The 20558-nt window shown below is 38.6% G+C and overlaps 3 protein-coding genes across 4 annotated transcripts in view; 1 reads left to right on the top strand and 2 right to left on the bottom strand.

The window, feature by feature from the left end:
• Nucleotides 1–20558, bottom strand: part of LOC125779360 (zinc finger BED domain-containing protein 5-like) — a 451651-nt gene that overhangs the window by 415622 nt on the left and 15471 nt on the right. The window lies entirely within an intron of this gene.
• LOC125779680 (tigger transposable element-derived protein 1-like) lies at nucleotides 14175–15599 on the top strand. The gene has a single exon (XM_049460953.1). The coding sequence runs from the start codon at nucleotides 14175–14177 to the stop codon at nucleotides 15597–15599; it is 1425 nt and encodes a 474-aa protein (XP_049316910.1).
• LOC125779679 (uncharacterized) lies at nucleotides 16034–19737 on the bottom strand. Its single transcript, XM_049460952.1, has 6 exons — nucleotides 19521–19737; nucleotides 18960–19010; nucleotides 18828–18865; nucleotides 18550–18762; nucleotides 18363–18486; nucleotides 16034–18309 (listed from the first exon to the last, which is right to left on the bottom strand). The coding sequence occupies exons 1-6, from the start codon at nucleotides 19735–19737 to the stop codon at nucleotides 18197–18199; spliced, it is 756 nt and encodes a 251-aa protein (XP_049316909.1). The 3' UTR covers nucleotides 16034–18196.

Below are 20558 nucleotides of genomic sequence, written 5' to 3'. Positions count from 1 at the left end.
TCGCAAGAACGTCTATCCCCGAAATTATTCTGTAGTACTCAATTAATAAATATTCGTATTAAAATTCTTTGGAAATAGTATTCTTTATAACATCTCACCACAGACAAATTATAAGCCTGTTTCACCACGAAATTAGCAGAATTGAGAATTTTCAGTTTTAAATGAGAAAAATAATGCTAATTCCAATGTAAACAAATTTATGCCTCCAGATTCGTTTATTTCCTATGAGCAGCCGACTCGGCATATAATTTATATCTTCTTCTTCTTAATTGGCGTAGACACCGCTTACGCGATTATAGCCGAGTTAACAACCGCGCGCCAGTCGTTTCTTCTTTTCGCTACGTGGCGCCAATTGGATATTCCCAGCGAAGCCAGGTCCTTCTCCACTTGGTCCTTCCAACGGAGTGGAGGTCTTCCTCTTCCTCTGCTTCCCCCGGCGGGTACTGCGTCGAATACTTTCAGAGCTGGAGTGTTTTCATCCATCCGGACAACATGACCTAGCCAGCGTAGCCGCTGTCTTTTAATTCGCTGAACTATGTCAATGTCGTCGTATATCTCGTACAGCTCATCGTTCCATCGAATGCGATATTCGCCGTGGCCAACGCGCAAAGGACCATAAATCTTTCGCAGAACTTTTCTCTCGAAAACTCGCAGCGTCGACTCATTGGTTGTTATCATCGTCCAAGCCTCTGCACCATATAGCAGGACGGGAATTATGAGTGACTTATAGAGTTTGGTTTTTGTTTGTCGAGAGAGGACTTTGCTTCTCAATTGCCTACTCAGTCCGAAGTAGCACCTGTTGGTAAGAGTTATCCTGCGTTGGATTTCCAGGCTGACATTGTTGGTGGTGTTTACGCTGGTTCCAAGATAGACGAAATTATCTACAACTTCAAAGTTATGACTGTCAACAGTGACGTGAGTGCCAAGTCGCGAGTGCGACGACTGTTTGTTTGATGACAGGAGATATTTCGTCTTGCCCTCGTTCACTGCCAGACCCATTCGTTTTGCTTCCTTGTCCAGCCTGGAGAAAGCAAAACTAACGGCGCGGGTGTTGAGGCCGATGATATCAATATCATCGGCATACGCCAGCAGCTGTACACTCTTATAGAAGATTGTACCTGCTCGATTAAGTTCTGCAGCTCGAACTATTTTCTCCAGCATCAGATTGAAAAAGTCGCACGATAGGGAGTCGCCTTGTCTGAAATCTCGTTTGGTATCGAACGGCTCGGAGAGGTTCTTCCCGATCCTGACGGAGCTTTTGGTGCCGCTCAACGTCAGTATACACAGCCGTATTAGTTTTGCGGGGATACCAAATTCAGACATCGCGGCATAAAGGCAGCTCCTTTTCGTGCTGTCGAAAGCAGCTTTGAAATCGACGAAGAGGTGGTGTGTGTCGATTCTCCTTTCACGGGTCTTTTCCAAGATTTGGCGCATGGTGAATATCTGGTCGGTTGTTGATTTGCCAGGTCTAAAGCCACACTGATAAGGTCCAATCAGTTCGTTGACGGTGGGCTTTAATCTTTCACACAATACGCTCGATAGAACCTTATATGCGATGTTGAGGAGGCTAATCCCACGGTAGTTGGCGCAGATTGTGGGGTCTCCTTTTTTATGGATTGGGCATAGCACACTTAAATTCCAGTCGTTGGGCATGCTTTCGTCCGACCATATTTTACAAAGAAGCTGATGCATGCTCCTTATCAGTTCTTTGCCGCCGTGTTTGAATAGCTCGGCCGGCAATCCATCGGCCCCTGCCGCTGTGTTGTTCTTCAGGCGGGTGATTGCTATTCGAACTTCTTCATGGTCGGGTAATGGAACGTCTGCTCCATCGTCATCGATTGGGGAATAGGGTTCGCCTTCTCCTGGTGTTGTGCTTTCACTGGAGAAGTGTTCCCTCCATAATTTAAGTATGCTCTGGGCATCGGTAACTAGATCACCTTTGGGGGTTCTACAAGAGTATGCTCCGGTCTTGAAACCTTCTGTAAGCCGCCGCATCTTTTCGTAGAATTTTCGAGCATTACCCCTGTCGGCCAGCTTATCGAGCTGTTCGTACTCACGCATTTCGGCCTCTTTCTTCTTCTGTCTGCAAATGCGTCTCGCTTCCCTCTTCAACTCTCGGTATCTATCCCATCCCGCACGTTTTGTGGTCGATCGTAACGTTGCGAGGTAGGCAGCCTGTTTTCTCTCCGCTGCGACACGGCACTCCTCGTCGTACCAGCTGTTCTTTTGCACTTTCCGAAATCCAATGGTTTCGGTTGCAGCTGTACGTAAGGAGTTTGAAATGCCGTCCCACAGTTCCCTTATACCGAATTGTTGATGAGTGCTCTCAGAGAGCAGGAGTGCAAGCCGAGTAGAAAAACGTTCGGCTGTCTGCTGTGATTGCAGCTTCTCGACGTCGAACCTTCCTTGTGTTTGTTGGCGTGCGCTTTTTGCTGCACAGAGGCGGGTGCGAATTTTGGCTGCAACAATATAGTGGTCCGAGTCGATGTTAGGACCTCGGAGCGCACGCACATCTAAAACACTGGAGACGTGTCTTCCGTCTATCACAACATGATCGATCTGGTTGGTGGTTTTTCGATCCGGAGACAGCCAGGTAGCTTGATGTATCTTCTTATGCTGGAATCTAGTACTACAGATAACCATATTTCGGGCCCCGGCGAAGTCGATCAGCCTCAACCCATTTGGGGATGTTTCGTCGTGGAGGCTGAATTTACCGACCGTAGTGCCAAAGATACCTTCTTTGCCCACCCTGGCGTTAAAGTCGCCAAGCACGATTTTGACATCGTGGCGGGGGCATCTCTCATAAGTGCGCTCCAAGCACTCATAAAAGTCATCTTTGGTCACATCGTCCTTCTCTTCCGTCGGGGCGTGGGCGCAAATCAGCGATATGTTGAAGAACCTCGCTTTGATGCGGATTGTGGCTAGACGTTCACTCACCGCAGTGAATGATAGTACTCGGCGACGGAGTCTCTCTCGCACCACGAATCCAACACCAAACTTGCGCTCCTTTATATGGCCACTGTAGTAAATGTCACAAGGACCTACTCGTCTTTGTCCTTGCCCCGCCCATCGCATTTCTTGGACGGCGGTGATGTCAGCCTTTACTTTCACGAGGGCATCAACCAGCTGGGCAGCGGCACCTTCCCAATTAAGGGACCGGACATTCCAGGTGCATGCCCTCAATTCGTAGTCCTTATTTCGTTTGCCATGGTCGTCATCAAAAGGGGGGTCACTCATCCGAGGCTTGTTGTTCCTTTTCATTGAGGGTGTTTTTTTTACGTGGCGGGTCCCAAGCCCAGCGCACAACCCTATGCAGGGGATGTTTCGCCTTCTCACGTTAGCTCGCCTTCATACGGATGTTCTTAGGCTACCCAGAGGATACTTGGTCAAAGACCGGAAGTCGTGAGCTGCTTGAGTCATATGCAAAAGAATCGTTTCTGGCCACTCCCAAGTGAATGGCGATCAGAGAACTTTCCTCACTTGCGTGAACTTCTACACATGACTCCATCCTCCGTATATATTTATTATCAAAGCATATACTAAGTACATAAGTATGTACATAGTTATGTTAAAATTTACATATTTTATGATGAATTCCATAAAAACTTTGCAAATATGTACATATATGTATAACTCAATAAGATTTGTACTACTACCTAAATATGCATTTTATATACTTTAGTTTGATACGACATATATTTATATACGTAAATATGTATATATTTGCTTTGGTCATTAATCGCTTCGATGTCATGTTAAAAGACCAAGCGGTCGCACATTTGCCCATATATGTAAATTAATAACTCTGTCGAGTTTGGCAACTACGGGGAACTGCCTGCTGTCAACTGTATACCAAACACATTGATATTATGAAAATGTTTTATTATGGTCGAACCATGAATGGTTCTAACCTTCTTCTTAATTACTAAAATGTTTTTATTATTATAAATTCCAGCCCGTATATATGAGCTGGTTGCCCCCGTATCTATGAGAATTTTAAAGATTTGCCCAGTTTTTTTATCGGTTTTAATAACATACGGCAAATCGGAGTTTACCCTAAAAAATGGTTCTCACCAATATTATAAATTCGTTGAATTTTTGGTTGAGGTTGTGTGCTTATTTGTGCACTTTCAATGGACCTTTTTGGTATATTTGTTGGCTGATAATTTGTCTGCCAATTATATGTGTTACTCCTCATGTGTGGTTGGTTTCTTTGCACATGATTGGGTTTATTTGTTAATCGGATTGATTGATCCACTTCCATAGGTTCTGGGTGATTGGCATACATTTGGTATGCATTATTATTTGTTTGGGGGTACCTTAAGTTATTCTGAAAATTCTAATATCTTCGGTTAGCTTGAGGCTGGTTTCGTGAACCAATTTCATGATTGCTTTTAGTAAATTGCAAAGCAAATTGCGATCGTATTTGAATGAAGTTCTTGTGCTTTAGCAAGAGAATTTCCAAATCGGTAGGTGTTAATGTAAATAATATTTGATTTAGAGGGTAATTTAAACCAGTTATAAAAGTTCTTAACGCGGTTTCTCGATTCTTGATATTTAATTGTTTTTTTAATATCTGAATTTATTAGTAATGCCAATTTCTGATTGACTTCATTATAATAATCAATTAAGGATGTCGATCCTTGTCTCATAACGCTCATTTCTTGATCAATTACGTGAATTGGTCGTCTGTCGGCGTAAGCAAAATCAAATCTTGCAAATATTGCTTCTAAATTCAAAACTGTGCCATGATTAGTTAACGTATCATTGGCATTACCTACAATCTTATTTCGGAGGATAGTTAGTGCTCCAAAATACCTTCTACTACCTTCAACATATAGGCTCATCGAATTCTTAGCAGTTTCTCTCCAGCTGACATAAGATTTACCGGAAAATTCTGGCAAAGACTTCATTATGTCTAAATTTTCGTCACATGTTATGGAATCATTAATTCCTTGAGTTTCATACTCAGTTACGTGTGCCACATCTGTTAAAGTCTTAATTCTATTACTCAACTGAGCTATCTCAGTTCTTAAGTTTGCGGTTTGTGTAGCTATTAATCTAGCTATATCGTCTACAGTAAAACTATTCACTGCCATTTTGAAAAATTATAAAATTATCTTGTTCTCTTAAAAATTCTTTATTCCTATCGCCTCTTTTTTAATCGTTATTTTTCGGGTTTGCCTTTTTTTATATATTTTATGTATTTGTGAGTTTCATGAAGCAGAATATATAGTAATACTTAATTTTAGTGGGTTTATTTCCCATTTAATTAATAAATATAATACAACTAATTTTATGTTGCTGCTTCTACTGCTGCTGTTGTTACTGTTGCTATTGCTGCTGTTGCTACTGTTGCGGCTATTGTTGCCTTTGCTGCTGCTGTTGCTTTTTGAGTCGAATTTTGGCGGCCGTGTGCGAGGTTTAACTGAAATAAGTTTTTTAGTGAAATTTCTGATTTACAGAAATTTTTTTTTATTTATTTTATTATTTTTATGTGGATAGTTTATAGATCCACGCACTTTCTTCTATTTGTTTGAAATTTTCAAAAATTTTCACTTTCAGTTTTTGGTTTTTCAATTCAGATTTTAAAATCACTTTATATGTGAAACTGTTGTAGTTTTTTTTGTTTCTCAATTTTATTTATTTTTTCAATTGTTGTAACACGTACGTTAGCTTGTTTTTCGCCCGTAATCCGTATAGACGTGGCGCGTTCGATAGGCAGTTGGCACAAACACACACTCGAATTTTTTTTTCAATTGTGGCGCTGAGATTTTTTTTATGTCTCTTTTTGGACTTATCGATTTTTATTTTGCCGTTAATTGCTTTGCGCGCTTCTAATTACCACCGTACGCTTTGAGTAACACACTCGTACTTTTATATTTCTTTTCTCGCGACTTCGTGATACTTGTTTGCGTTTTTTTGTTGTTGTTTTTTTTTGTTCTTGGTCCAACAGGAGTTCACGTGTCTCCTGGCAGGATCGCCAATTAATTACTCTGTCGAGTTTGGGCAACTACGGGCAACTGCCTGTGGGCAACTGCCTCGTTTTCTTAAATACAATAAATTTAAAATACAAATATATAAATTTAAATACAATATATTGCTTAAGCCTAGATACAAATATTAATCTTACATTCTAGGAAGTATATCTACAATCCACTGGAGATACGACATATGTTATAAGTGGAAAGATTCATCTTACAATCTATGAGTTACATTTTTGGACCACCTAAGGCGGACAGTATTAGCAAAGTACCATATGGGTTACATACTTATAAAGCAAGGCATACATGCACCAATTATTGTATCAACTTCAACGAATTGAACAACTGATTGCTACGTATATGGGGCAGTTGTATGAGTTGAATCAACTGGTTGGATGAAAATCAAAATTTTTTGATATTTTGTGAAGTTGGTTGTGTTAGTTGGATAGTGTTTGGGTTGGTCGTGCGATTTCAAACGATTTCGCCATTTTATTTCGGCTGTCGAAGAGAGCGCGTCATATGTAATAAGTAAAGTAACAACTTCCGAGCTCATGTTTAAGCAACGAAGTGAATATTCAAAATGAAGTTGGCCTTAAAATTGTATTAAAAGTTGTGTCGTGTGTAGCGACAAGGGCAATTTCTAGCCCAACTCAATCAATCAACTAATGGATGTGCGTATGCCTTGCATAACAGATACAGAATATGTTCATGTAATATGAACTGGTGGTATTAACTTGTATATGTATGTAATTATGTGTGCATGTAAACAAATATAAAAGAACCATACACACAATGTTTGTAAATTTGTCTACATGCTTCATGCGAAATTTCCGCTGACACGGACAACCAATGGCGAAGCTCACATTTTTTGCTTTCATGTCAAAGAGTCAATATGTCAACGGACCGAAGGGGCGACAAAGCATCATATGCTGAACACAATACGACGACAGACGACAAACGACATCTGTCAAATACACACTTTCTTATGGACACTGTTATTTTGTCGACGACACGACTAGGCCGACGGTTGTCGTTCTCGCTAACTTCAATATTCTCCTATATTTGCCAACGACAGTAGGACGACAGTAGAGTTGACAATAGAATGGAAGATAGAGAGATGAGGAAGAGTGGTGATGCCACTAATATGTAAAATGTAAAATTATTCACAGCTCTTACAAACTTGTCGTTATTTTACAAATAAAAGCATAAAATAGCTCTATTTTACCATTTGTAATAACAATTGATAATTTAAAACAAATAAATTTACCTATTTACTTATTTTTTGCATAAAAAATTTCACTTTGAACAAAATATTAAAATTTCATTAAAGTGCAAGCTATTAGTATGGCCACAACGAAATTGTGTACATGCAAAATGGAGAGCTGCGCTGTTTTGTGTACATGCCGGCCGTTGTTATGTTGATATTTGAGTGAATTGGTCTACTTGCGGTAAGTATTATTTTAATTGTGTAATATTTTTACATTTATTGTATGTAATTGGGTTTAGTATACAATGAAAATATAATATTTCAGATATAAATATGGACGACGAAATTTTAATCGAAGAAGTACGAAATTGCCCCTATCTATCTCCCACAAAGATTATAAGAATCTAAGAAAAAAAGATATGGCGTGGAAACAGATTTCTACAAACACAAGGTTGTGCGGTAAGGCAAATAAATATAAATAAAATATATTAAATTCTAATATTAATTTCATTTGCAGAAATAGAATGCAAAAATAGGTGGAAGAGTCTACGTGACTGTTACAAACGATGTAAAAGAACGGAGCAAATCGTTTCCAGGAGTGGCCAACAAACTTTCCGAAGAAAATGGCGATATCTGGAGGCGATGTCGTTTATGGAAAAAATTCCAAATTCAAGGCGGTAAGTAAATATCCTTACGTAACGAAAATAATTTTTTTTAATAATGTATTTTACAGTACTATTAGCAGCATAAGCGAGGAGGTCGAAAGTGTCCAAGGCAATAGAAATATTGATCCATCTTTGGAGGCATCAACATCATCGACGACAATGGAGACGTCGCAGCCGACATCTTCGGATGGACGTGGACAAAAGGTATATTTTGTTTCTTTATTTTGCTTTGAATAATTTGCTCATTATTTTCCAATCCATTTTCGCAGAAAAAGAGCGGCGACGCGTTCGCGAAATTCCTTGAAACGACAGGCGCGAGCATATGTACAATGATTGACGAATCACGATCGCGTAAAACTAATTCCACCGCACAACATTTTGCTTCCGTGGCTACAAAAATTTCGGAAGGCGGTCTTCCGCCAGACATGGTGTTACATATCGAGGCAAAAGTGTCGGCTTTAGTGTTCGAAGAAATCAGTAATTTCTATTCGGGGTATTTGGGGTAGATTATTAACAATGTGATAATGATAGACTGAAACTATTTTTTGTTCAATTTACATATATAGAAAATTATTTTTGTTTTAAGTAGTTAGTAAGCAAAATGGAATTTCATGTTTTTGTGTATATATGTATATAATGGTGATATTAGAAGTAACTTTTTTAATTTAAAAATGTGACATGTGAGAAATGTTGAAGTATATGAATTACGGAAACGAAATTGAATTACCTGTTTTATATATATAGTAAGCAAAATTGAATTTCATGTTTTTTTTGTATATATGTATAGAATGGTGATATTAGAAGTAACTTTTTTAATTTAAAAATGTGATATGTAAGAAATGTTGAATAATATGAATTACGAAAACAAAATTGAATTACCTGTTTTATATACATATATATGTATATAGTGATTACATTAGAAGTAACTATTTAATTTAAAAATGTGATATACAAGAAATGTGAATAGTCAAATAATATATTTTTTTAAGTAAATAAGTAATCATGAAGTACCTTTTATACAAATTTGTTTATATATAAATATATGCATATATATATTGTATTTCTGAAACAACTTTTTTAAATAAAAAACTTTTTTGTACTACAAAAATAAACCTCGTGTTTTATTGATATGAAAATAGTTCACATTATAAAGCATTATTTGTAATAAATTCTTTTAGGGTTTCACGTAACTGAAATGCGTTTGCAGTTGAGCGATTGGCTGTTCTTGGTTGGAACGATTCAAGAGAATTTACTCTTCCCTCCAACGCCCGGGTATTTCTCTGAGGGTGGAGTCATATGTAGAAGTTCACGCAAGTGAGGAAAGTTCTCTGATCGCCATTCACTTTGGAGTGGCCAGAAACGATTCTTTTACATATGACTCAAGCAGCTCACGACTTCCGGTCTTTGACCAAGTATCCTCTGGGTATCCTAAGAACATCCGTTTGAAGGCGAGCTAAAGTGAGAAGGCGAAACATCCCCTGCGTAGGGCTGTGCGCTGGGTTTGGAACCCGCCACGTAAAAAAACATCCCCAATGAAAAAGTGTAATCAGCCTCGGATGAGAGACCCCCCTTTTGATGACGACCATGGAAATCGAAATAAGGACTACGAATTGAGGGCATGCACCTGGAATGTCCGGTCCCTTAATTGAGAAGGTGCCGCTGCCCAGCTTTTTGATGTCCTCGTGAAAAAAAGGCTGACATCACCGCCGTCCAAGAAATGCGATGGACGGGACAAGGACAAAGACGAGTAGGTCCTTGTGGCATTTACTACAGTGGCCATATAAAGGAGCGCAAGTTTGGTGTGGGATTCGTGGTGGGAGAGAGACTCCGTCGCCGAGTACTATCATTCACTCCGGTGAATGAACGTCTAGCCACAATCCGCATCAAAGCGAGGTTCTTCAACATATCGCTGATTTGCGCCCACGCCCCGACGGAAGAGAAGGACGATGTGACCAAAGATGCCTTTTATGAGTGCTTGGAGCGCACTTATGAGAGATGCCCCCGCCACGATGTCAAAATCGTGCTTGGCGACTTTAACGCCAGGGTGGGCAAAGAAGGTATCTTTGGCACTACGGTTGGTAAATTCAGCCTCCAGGAGGAAACATCCCCAAATGGGTTGAGATTGATCGACTTCGCCGGGGCCCGAAATATGGTTATCTGTAGTACTAGATTCCAGCATAAGAAGATTCATCAAGCTACCTGGCTGTCTCCGGATCGAAAAACCACCAACCAGATCGATCATGTTGTGATAGACGGAAGACACGTCTCCAGTGTTTTAGATGTGCGTGCGCTCCGAGGTCCTAACATCGACTTGGACCACTATCTTGTTGCAGCCAAAATTCGCACCCGCCTCTGTACAGCAAAAAACGCACGCCAACAAACACAAGGAAGGTTCGACGTCGAGAAGCTGCAATCACAACAGACAGCCGAACGATTTTCCACTCGGCTTGCACTCCTGCTCTCTGAGAGCACTCGTCAACAACTCTGTATAAGGGAACTGTGGGACGGCATTTCAAACTCCTTACGTACAGCTGCAACCGAAACCACTGGTTTTCGGAAAGTACAAAAGAACAGCTGGTACGACGAGGAGTGCCGTGTCGCAGCGGAGAGAAAACAGGCTGCCTACCTCGCAACGTTACGATCGACCACAACACGTGCGGGATGGGATAGATACCGAGAGTTGAAGAGGGAAGCGAGACGCATTTGCAGACAGAAGAAGAAAGAGGCCGAAATGCGTGAGTACGAACAGCTCGATAAGCTGGCCGACAGGGGTAATGCTCGAAAATTCTACGAAAAGATGCGGCGGCTTACAGAAGGTTTCAAGACCGGAGCATACTCTTGTAGAACCCCCAAAGGTGATCTAGTTACCGATGCCCAGAGCATACTTAAATTATGGAGGGAACACTTCTCCAGCCTGCTGAATGGCAGTGTACACATAACACCAGGAGAAGGCGAACCCGATTCCCCAATCGATGACGATGGAGCAGACGTTTCATTACCCGGCCATGAAGAAGTTCGAATAATAGTTGCCCGCCTGAAGAACAACAAAGCGGCAGGGGCCGACGGATTGCCGGTCGAGCTATTAACACACGGCGGCGAAGAACTGATAACGAGCATGTATCAGCTTCTTTGTAAAATATGGTCGGATGAAAGCATGCCGAACGATTTGAATTTAAGTGTGCTATGCCCAATCCATAAAAAAGGAGACCCCACAATCTGCGCCAACTACCGTGGGACTAGCCTCCTCAACATCGCATTTAAGGTTCTATCGAGCGTATTGTGTGAAAGATTAAATCCCAAACTGATTGGACCTTATCAGTGTGGCTTCAGACCTGGTAAATCAACAACCGACCAGATATTCACCATGCGCCAAATCTTGGAAAAGACCCGTGAAAGGAGAATCGAAACTCACCACCTATTCGTCAATTTCAAAGCTGCTTTCGACAGCACGAAAAGGAGCTGCCTTTATGCCGCGATGTCTGAATTTGGTATCCCCGCAAAACTAATACGGCTGTGTAAACTGACGTTGAGCAACACGAAAAGCTCCGTCAGGATCGGGAAGGACTTCTCCGAGCCGTTCGAAACCAAACGAGGTTTCAGACAAGGCGACTCCCTATCGTGCGACTTTTTGAATCTGCTGCTGGAGAAAATTATTAGAGCTGCAGAACTGAATCGAGCAGGTACAATCTTTTATAAGAGTGTACAGTTGCTGGCGTATGCCGATGATATTGATATCATCGGTCTCAACACCCGTGCCGTTAGTTCTGCTTTCTCCAGACTGAACAATGAAGCAACGCAAATGGGTCTGGCAGTGAACGAGGGCAAGACGAAATATCTCCTGTCATCAAACAAACAGTCGTCGCACTCGCGACTTGGCTCTCACGTCACTGTTGACAGTCTAACTTTGAAGTTGTAGATAATTTCGTCTATCTTGGAAACAGCATAAACACCATCAACAATGTCAGCCTGGAAATCCATCGCAGGATTACTCTTGCCAACAGGTGCTACTTCGGACTGAGTAGGCAATTGAATAGTAAAGTCCTCTCTCGACGAACAAAAACCAAACTGTATAACTCGCTCATATTTCCCGTCCTGCTATATGGTGCAGAGGCTTGGACGATGACAACAACCGATGAGTCGACGTTGCGAGTTTTCGAGAGAATATCCAATTGGCGCCACGTAGCGAAGAGAAGACACGACTGGCGCGCTGTTGTTGACGCGGCTATAATCGCGTAAGCGGTGTCTACGCCAGTAAAGAAGAAGAAGATATTAGATTATACTATTGTAAAAATTGCGGTGGAGATCACGAAGAGAAAAAGTGCCCCAGAAAAAAATAAAAAAAAACATAATTTCTGGTTTATGCAACCAATAATAAAATAAAATAAAGCTGCGATTCACCACCTTCGGGGGGACCCTCCAGCTTAGATAAAATAAAAATATAAATTAAGGCTCGACCAGCCACATAACAAAATAAAAAGACCCCCATAACTTAGCTCAATTCTGCGAATCCTACACAAAAGGACCCTCCAGAATAGAAGAGCATCTCTTCCTAGAAGAGATTATACAAGTATAAAATAATAATAAAGTTTTTTTTCTCTAAACAAAAAATAATAATAATAATTAATCATGATTAGTGAGGCAGGATTAACGGTAGATTTAATTACGCGCCTAATTACGGAAAGCAATATTACAATAAGGCAAGAAATTGACAGGTTAAAAACTCAAGTTGAAACTGAAACACACAGAGTAACAGATTTTCAGACAGAAACAATAAATGACAACATTCAGTGTCATGAGTCACTAGATGTTATAAAATCCTTACCAGAATTTTCAGGAAGGATAAACGCTTATGTTAGCTGGCGCGAAGCAGCACATAACGTTATGAGTTTATATGTAAGAGGTAGCCGAAAGTACTTCGCAGCCCTTACGATTTTGCGTAACAAAATTACACTAGAAGCAAATGACACATTAACCAACCATGGTACTGTGTTAAATTTTGACGCGATAATTGCGCGTCTCGATTTTGCATATTCGGACAAACGTCCGATTCATATCATAGAACAGGAAATGAGTGTTTTACGACAAGGCTCAATGACGGTCATTGAGTATTATAATTTAGTTAATAAAAAACTAACGTTGATAATTAATAAAACCATTATGACTTATGGAGGGGCCGCACCAATAACAAAAGAACTGAACAAAAAGAATAGAGACCAGGCTCTTAGAATATTTATAACTGGACTTAACGCTCCATTAAGAGATATTATATTTTCCCTCTGTCCGAAGGATTTGCCCGACGCATTGGCCAAAGCTCAGGAAATAGAATCCAATAATCAGAGAGCTCGATTTGCACAAAATTTTGCAAATGAAAGGACAAGAGTAAAACAGTTTTATCCAAGTAATAATTTACGATTTCGTCAGAAGAGCAACATGCCAAAACCAGAACCAATGGATATAGATCAATCTATGTCTAGATCATACCGAAAGGAAAATTACCCAAAGTCCCAACTAAACAAAATTTCCAAAATTTTGGAAAACCATTGGCCAGTACAAGCCATCAAGCCAATATGGACCAACCAAATAGGTATATTTCAAATAAAAACATCCAAGGAATAAAACGACCAAGGGAAAGCTATTATAGCTTTCGCCCACAGGAGAAAACCCAGAGGATAAACAACATGAATGAGAGTCATTTTTTTGGCAAAGTCTACGACTCAAAAATAAAAAAAAAGTTTAAAAGCTCGAGTCGACACAGGAGCAACGTCTTGCTACATTAAGCCTGGGGTTTATAATAACAAAAACAAACTAGCCATTTATAAACGGATAAAAACCGTGAACGGCTATTCCATAATAAAGCATTACCATATAATAACCATATTTGGGGTCGAAGAAATTTTCTACGAAATAGAAGGTTTAGAATCGGATCTACTTTTGGGGTATAATTTCCTTGAAAAAATTGAGGCACTTATCGACGTGCCCAATAGGAAAATAAATTACACTAGGGCCCCGGTTTGCGTCGACCCGATTTGCGTCGCAAAATATGTATGTACATACTAGAGACCTCTAGTACATACATATGTATTGTACAATGTTTTCAATTTGCGTCGTTAATTTCAGTTTCGGTGGTTTGAATGCCTACGTATGCAGCGATGTACATATGTATATACATACATATTCAGTTACAGAAATCAATTTTTCCGTAAAAAGGGGATTCCCAATTATCGGCATATATGCAAGTGCTGCACACAGAAATATGAATTTCGGCAGAGAATTTCCGTCGCAGTTGCGGTTTCAGTTGGCTATTAATCACGCGAAAAAATGAGTCAAAAGCACAAACAAATCAGTGTCGAATTGAAATTAGACATACTAAAACGTTTTAAGTCGGGTGAAAAAGCCACTGACATCGCAAAACATCTTAACTTAGCTTCGTCTACTGTAAGGACAATTTGCAACCGAGATGCTGACCAAATCACAAAATTTGCAAAAACTGCTACCTCACTACAGTCACAACAAGTCAAAGTAAGAAGTCCGCTGTTGATTAAAATGGAAGCTCTTCTGTCGGTTTGGATTGAAAATGAGAACCAAAGAAAAGTGCCTCTGAGCAAATTGATTATTCAAAATAAGGCCATCAGCATCTTTCATGATCTACAGAATGATACTCCATCAACAAGCAGTGGAAGTTCCAAAAAATTTGAAGCAAGTAACGGTTGGTTCCAAAGCTTTAAATCTAGGGCAAATTTGCATAATATCTCTCTAAAAGGAGAATCGGCTAGCGCTGATAAGCCAGCTGCGGAAAAATTTAAGCTTGAACTACAAGCTATTGTCAAAGAAGGGGGATATTCTCGCAAGCAGGTCTTGAATGTCGATGAAACTGGCTTGTATTGGAAGCGGTTGCCTAAAAAAACCTACATTTCCAAGGCGGAAAAATCTGCTCCTGGGTATAAAGCCCCTAAAGATCGACTTACCCTTCTTCTAGGTGGAAACGCAGAAGGGGATTTTAAATTCAAGCCATTTCTTATTTACCAGTCTGAGAATCCAAGAGCCCTTAAAAATGTGAATAGAAGTGATCTTCCGGTTCACTGGCGTGCTAATAAGAAAGCATGGATGACTGCCATGCTATTTACAGATTGGATTAAAAATTGCGCTGTTCCCGAACTGAAAGATTATTGTTGCTCTCAAAAGATTGATTTTAAAATGCTGTTACTGATGGACAATGCTCCAGGACATCCCATATATTCAGATGATATCTCTGAAAATATAAAAATTGTTCTTATGCCTCCTAACACCACCTCTATCATACAGCCGATGGATCAAGGCGTAATACCCAACTTTAAGTCTTACTATCTACGGCGAACATTTTCTCAACTTATAGAAGCAACTGATAAAGCAGATAAATTAACCATACCGCAGTTTTGGAAGGATTACAATATCAAGATGGCTGTCGAAAATATTGGTTTTGCATGGAAAGAAGTTAAAGTGACTTGTATGAATGGAAGTTGGGGAAATATATGGCCAGAGTGCTTGCTTAAAAACAATGTTCCGATTAACGATATACCAACTGTTCGGGAAGAAATTGCTAATCTGGCTAGGGAAAATAATATTGAAGGAATGGGGATTGAGGATATCAACGAACTGTTAAACTTACAGGATGAAGAGCTCACAAACCAAATGTTATTAAATTTTGGTACTGAACATACGTTGGATGATGAAACTGATCCGACCGTTATCCAAACAGAACCATAAAAGCTAACAACTGCGCAAATTGCAAAAGCGATGGAACTGGTAGAACAGGCGATTGAAATTTTTTGCAACAATGATCCCGATGAAAATCGTAGTGCCAAGGCAAGTCAATCTCTTTCCGACGCCATACAATGCTACAAAAATGTTTACATGGAGAAAAAAGCAATTTTTATACAACAAACTTTGAACGCATTTTTATGCAAAAATGTAACTCAGCCCGAAGAAATTATGGACGACTAAGGTTTTAAATTCATCGTATTTCTTTTTTAAATTGCTGTTTTGCTTTAAAAATGTGAGTTCGTTTTTATAGATCTACATATATAAAAATGAAATGGTGTATAGTTGTAACGCTAAAACTCAAAACGGCTGAACCAAATGAAATACTTCCTTTGGGGGATTTGTTTGTTTGGGTGGGGGGGGGGGGGGGTGGAGAAAAAAGAACGCATCTTTTTTTGCATTCCATCTGATTCCTAGTGTTTTTATGTTATTGAATTCTGGTAAACTGAGTGAGGTGGTATCCAATAGATGTTCTTGTGGGATTCCAGATAAAACTGTCGGGTCATTTGAGGTCCATTTGCGTAGAGCAAATCCTGCGGACTTTAAAGATGAAGTGAGTTCATCTCGTGCCAATATCGCTGTTGGTACGTCATGTGCTCCTGCAAGTACATCATCAACGTACATTCCGTTTCGAAGTATCTCTGCTGCCAGTGGGTGGGTTCCTTGTACATCATCCGCTAATTTGAGTAGGGTACGGATAGCTAGCAATGGAGCACAGTTAATACCAAACGTAACCGTTTGTAATTCAAAATTTTCTATAGGGTCGTTAGGGGATTTCCTGAATAAGATTCTTTGAAACGGAGTGTGTCTGCTTTCAACGAGTATTTGACGATCCATTTTTTGGATATCTGCGTTGAATACGATTCGAAACATTCGCCATTTTACTACTAGGATTACGAGGTCTGCTCGTAGAATGGGTCCAGTCCAGTACATCATTGAGGCTGTTCCTGTTCGAGGTGGGGCATGAAGCGTTGAATACCACTCGGAGTTGAGTCGTTATGCGATCCGGTTTAATGACTGCGTGATGTGGCAGATAATACGCTTTCGTATTATCCGCAGGGTCGTATTCTATTTTTGTCATATGACCGAGTTCTCGTTGATGGCCTTGTCGTATTCCGCTTTTATTTCGGGTTTTCTCGACAATGATTTTTCATTTCTAAGAAATTGAGCTAGAGCTATGTGTCTTGAGTTGCCCAAATCTATGTTTTCTGGGGTTTTAATGGGTAATGTTAACACATAGCGCCCATCTAAGTTTCTGTGGGTCGTATTTTTATAAATTTGCTCACAAACTATATCTGAAGTTGATGGTAGAGGCTTCCTTGGAACTTCTTCAACTTCCCAAAATTGTGTGAGCAACTTGTCTGGCTGGGGTCATCTTATCTTTATTGGCATTATTGAGGGTGATACGGGTTTTTCTGGTATGGGTCCGGATAAAATCCATCCGAATTCCGTTTCTTGGGCTAGAAAGGTCCCGAGTACATTTCTCCGTACACCACTGAGAATTATTTGTGGGTACAAGTCACTTCCGATCAATATGTCGACTGGTCTGGGTTTATAAAAGTGAGGGTCAGCTAAACTAAAACCGAAATCTGTATTAGTGATGGTCGTACTAAGTGAGTGAGTGGGTAAATTATCGGTTAAAAATTTTAAGATAAACGCGTGTGTTGTTATCTTAAACTCCTTTCTTGTCGATGAACGAAGGGTGAGTTCACAAATTTTGGAGGGTGTTGCCGAAACGGTGTTGTTCAATCCTGTCACTTGTGCATTTCTCATTGTTATTGTTCACTTTTGCATTCGTTAAAATATTTGTTACTTTTGTTCAGAGAGTGGGAAAAAAGTAACACATAGCTATTTGATGTTCAATGGTTATCTCGCTCTAACCAATGGCAAATATCGCATGCTGCCTTGTTCTAACTGAATACATACAATTGTTAGCAAATCTCTTCACAGTATGTTACCAGTATGTTACGGGTAACAAATTATTTTGTTAGCGCATAGCTTACCTATGTGTTATGGATAACAAAAAGTATTTGTTACCCGAATATCTGTTAGTGTTATTATTTTGGTTATCAGTTTGTTACCTTTAACAAATAAGCATGTTAGCAAGAACAAGCAATAACAAGATTATCTGTTACCTAGCATCTGTTATCTAGCAAATTCAATTCTTTTAAATAAAACTCAGTTTTTTTTTTATTTCGCTTTATTTAATAATAAAATCAAAATAATCAAATATTACTTAAACTAATAATTTGCCTATTATTATTATTATTACAGAAAAATAGTACAAAGTAAGTTTTTTTCAGTAAAAAAATTATAATTCTAAAAATTCAAATTTGTTAAAAGTGAAATTAGAAACTTCAACTTAAAACTAATATGTACAACTTAGAACTAATATATGCAACTTAAAACTAATATGTGCAACTTAAAACTAACAACGCACAACTCAAAACTAATATTTACAACTTAAAACTAATTTATACAACTTAGAGCTAATATTTACAACTTAAAACTAATATATATAAGTAACAATATGAAACCTTATATTAATTTTGCCTTAAGTTTATGTTTTTTTTTTGCTTAAAACGATTGTGGCTTAAGGCCACAAATCTCCGGAGCTCACCACAGATGGTGTTTTTATCCTTGTCAGGAAATATATCTAAAATAAAACGTTATAAGTTAAGGCATTCAAATATATAACAGTAAAAAAACCTACCAAAAACTTCTCCTTGCGCCCCTCTAAATTGTAGTGGTACATCAAATCATCAGAAAACATGCCACGCAGTACGCCGTCAACACTGCCTTTTGCGCCCTTCGACTTCAATATTAACCGCATCTGTAAAAAAAATTACGGTAAATTATATTACAATCGCATAATATTTAAAAACGAAATATTTACCATAGCATCCGTGCTTTCCTTTTGTGAAAGTTTGTCTTCCACGAAGCGCACGTGCTCCTCCGATGACATGGGCAGTTTAGAAGCGAGCTCCACGTAATGCTCGTCCTCCAAGTCACCGGTGATGGGGTTAATTGAATGGTGCGTCTTTGCCGCTATAACGCGGCATTCGCGCAATAACTTACTTTGCGCCTGCACCTCGGCCTTTTCTGGCATCTATAAAATTAAATATAAAAATTAGTTTCTGTTTTAATTTGGTAATGTAATACTGCGTTACTTACTTTGTCTGTTAGGGACTTTTCAACTGCAGTGAGACGGTCTCAATGGCATCCAGCTTCTGGATTATATCTGAAAAACATAAATGTATTTTTATAAAGCAAATACTAATATATTTATATACTATTTCATTATACCTGCATGACCGCCAGACGATGGTGACGGTACCACAATTTGTGATGCTTCTACTGGAGGAGCGCAAACGAGATTGTAAGATATTTTTTAAACACTCTGTCTGTAAAAAAAATATTATTACAAAATGAATAATATTTATGTTCAATACAACCTCTATGGGGACTAAACGGTTGTGAGCATTCCACTTCGGACTTCATTTCTTTCACGAGGTCATCGAAATTCATTCTTTGAAAAATCATAAAAAAGGTGAAGAATTTTATCATCTATAAGTATGGAAAAATACTTATATTTAATATCTAACCTACTTAAAACTACCTCATTTTCTGAAATTTTACCTATAAGTATGCCCAAATCTGCAGAAGCAACTGGCTCTTCAAAATAATCGTAAGTCTCAGAAAAAAGAAGGCCTATAAAAACATCGCCCTCTATTTTTTCGCAAATGAGTTTTATTGGCCCTGTTTTCTCTGAATAACAAAAGCTATCCTTATCTTTTTTAAAATCTAACGAAAATACCCCAAATACCTCCTCAACACATTGAAAATCTTCTTCAAACAAATACCTACTATTCGTTTCGTTATCGCTATCACAAAAATCCTCAAATCTATTACCACTTGCTCTGCTGGTGCTTGGTTCATTATCACTAATCCCTAACTCTAACCTATCGAAACTATCATTTGAAACCTCTTGAACAGATTCATTCAGTCTTCGAAATTTTGCCACCGTAGCTTCAAATTTCGATTGTTCCTTGCTCAAGGGGTTTGAAAAGGTTTTCTTATTCATTATTTAAAGCTAAAAATTAACTGTATGATAGGATTCAAATATCCACGTCGCAAACTGAAAAAAAGGAAAAATATTAAGTAGCCATTTAATTAAAAAATACCGATTAAAAATGTGAACTTATTTATAAAATGAAATGTTAGTACTTTATGTTAATGATATTTTAAAGTTTAGTAGTTTATAGCAACAAACATTAGTTTGATAAAGATTTTTGATTTGTTAATACTTACAAATAGTATATTACAGGAGGAAAATATATTTCAGAAGTGTATATTTAAAAGAGAATATCTACTTCTTAATTAATTTTTTTAAAATGAGACTCCATCATAAGTTTAGAACTCACAATTTAACCTTTTTTTACTTGCGAAATATCTTCCTGAGATCAACATCCAAGTAAAGAAGTTGTGTATTTTAGCACTAAGGACAAGACTATATAAATAGTTTAAAAAACTTAAAATGTAAATATCTTTTTTTGAAAAGACTCTCCTAATTTGCTTGAAGTAAACTTGAAGAAGTTTAATTTTAATTTTTAAAATCCTGCTTCGGAGCAGAAATGCGTATGTGTGTATCGGAACTATGTCCACTTTTATTCATTATGAATCACTAATGTTGTTTTATTTTAAACAATTTTAGATATTCTGCATACTAACAGAACAAATGAACATTTTCAGTTATAGAGGAGGTTCTCCAGTTCAAAAATATATATAGTTATACTCGCGGGAATATTCGAGATATTTGCGTTTAAAGCTGAAAATTACCACTATTTGAAGAACGTATTTTTCGATTTAAAATTAATTTTACACTTAAATTTCGCATTTTTATGT

Source organism: Bactrocera dorsalis, chromosome 6 (genome assembly GCF_023373825.1).
Source record: "Bactrocera dorsalis isolate Fly_Bdor chromosome 6, ASM2337382v1, whole genome shotgun sequence".
NCBI lineage: Eukaryota > Metazoa > Arthropoda > Insecta > Diptera > Tephritidae > Bactrocera > Bactrocera dorsalis.
This window is presented reverse-complemented; position numbering and strand designations above follow the sequence as displayed.

Coding starts and splice junctions, on each gene's coding strand:
- LOC125779680 (XM_049460953.1), top strand. CDS start 14,175: ATGAGTCAAAAGCACAAACAAATCAGTGTCGAATTGAAATTAGACATA.
- LOC125779679 (XM_049460952.1), bottom strand. CDS start 19,737: ATGAATAAGAAAACCTTTTCAAACCCCTTGAGCAAGGAACAATCGAAA. Junction 18,866..18,959: donor ATCGTCTGGCGGTCATGCAG/GTATAATGAAAT, acceptor GATGCCATTGAG/ACCGTCTCACTGCAGTTGAA. Junction 18,487..18,549: donor AGGAAAGCACGGATGCTATG/GTAAATATTTCG, acceptor TTTTTTTTACAG/ATGCGGTTAATATTGAAGTC.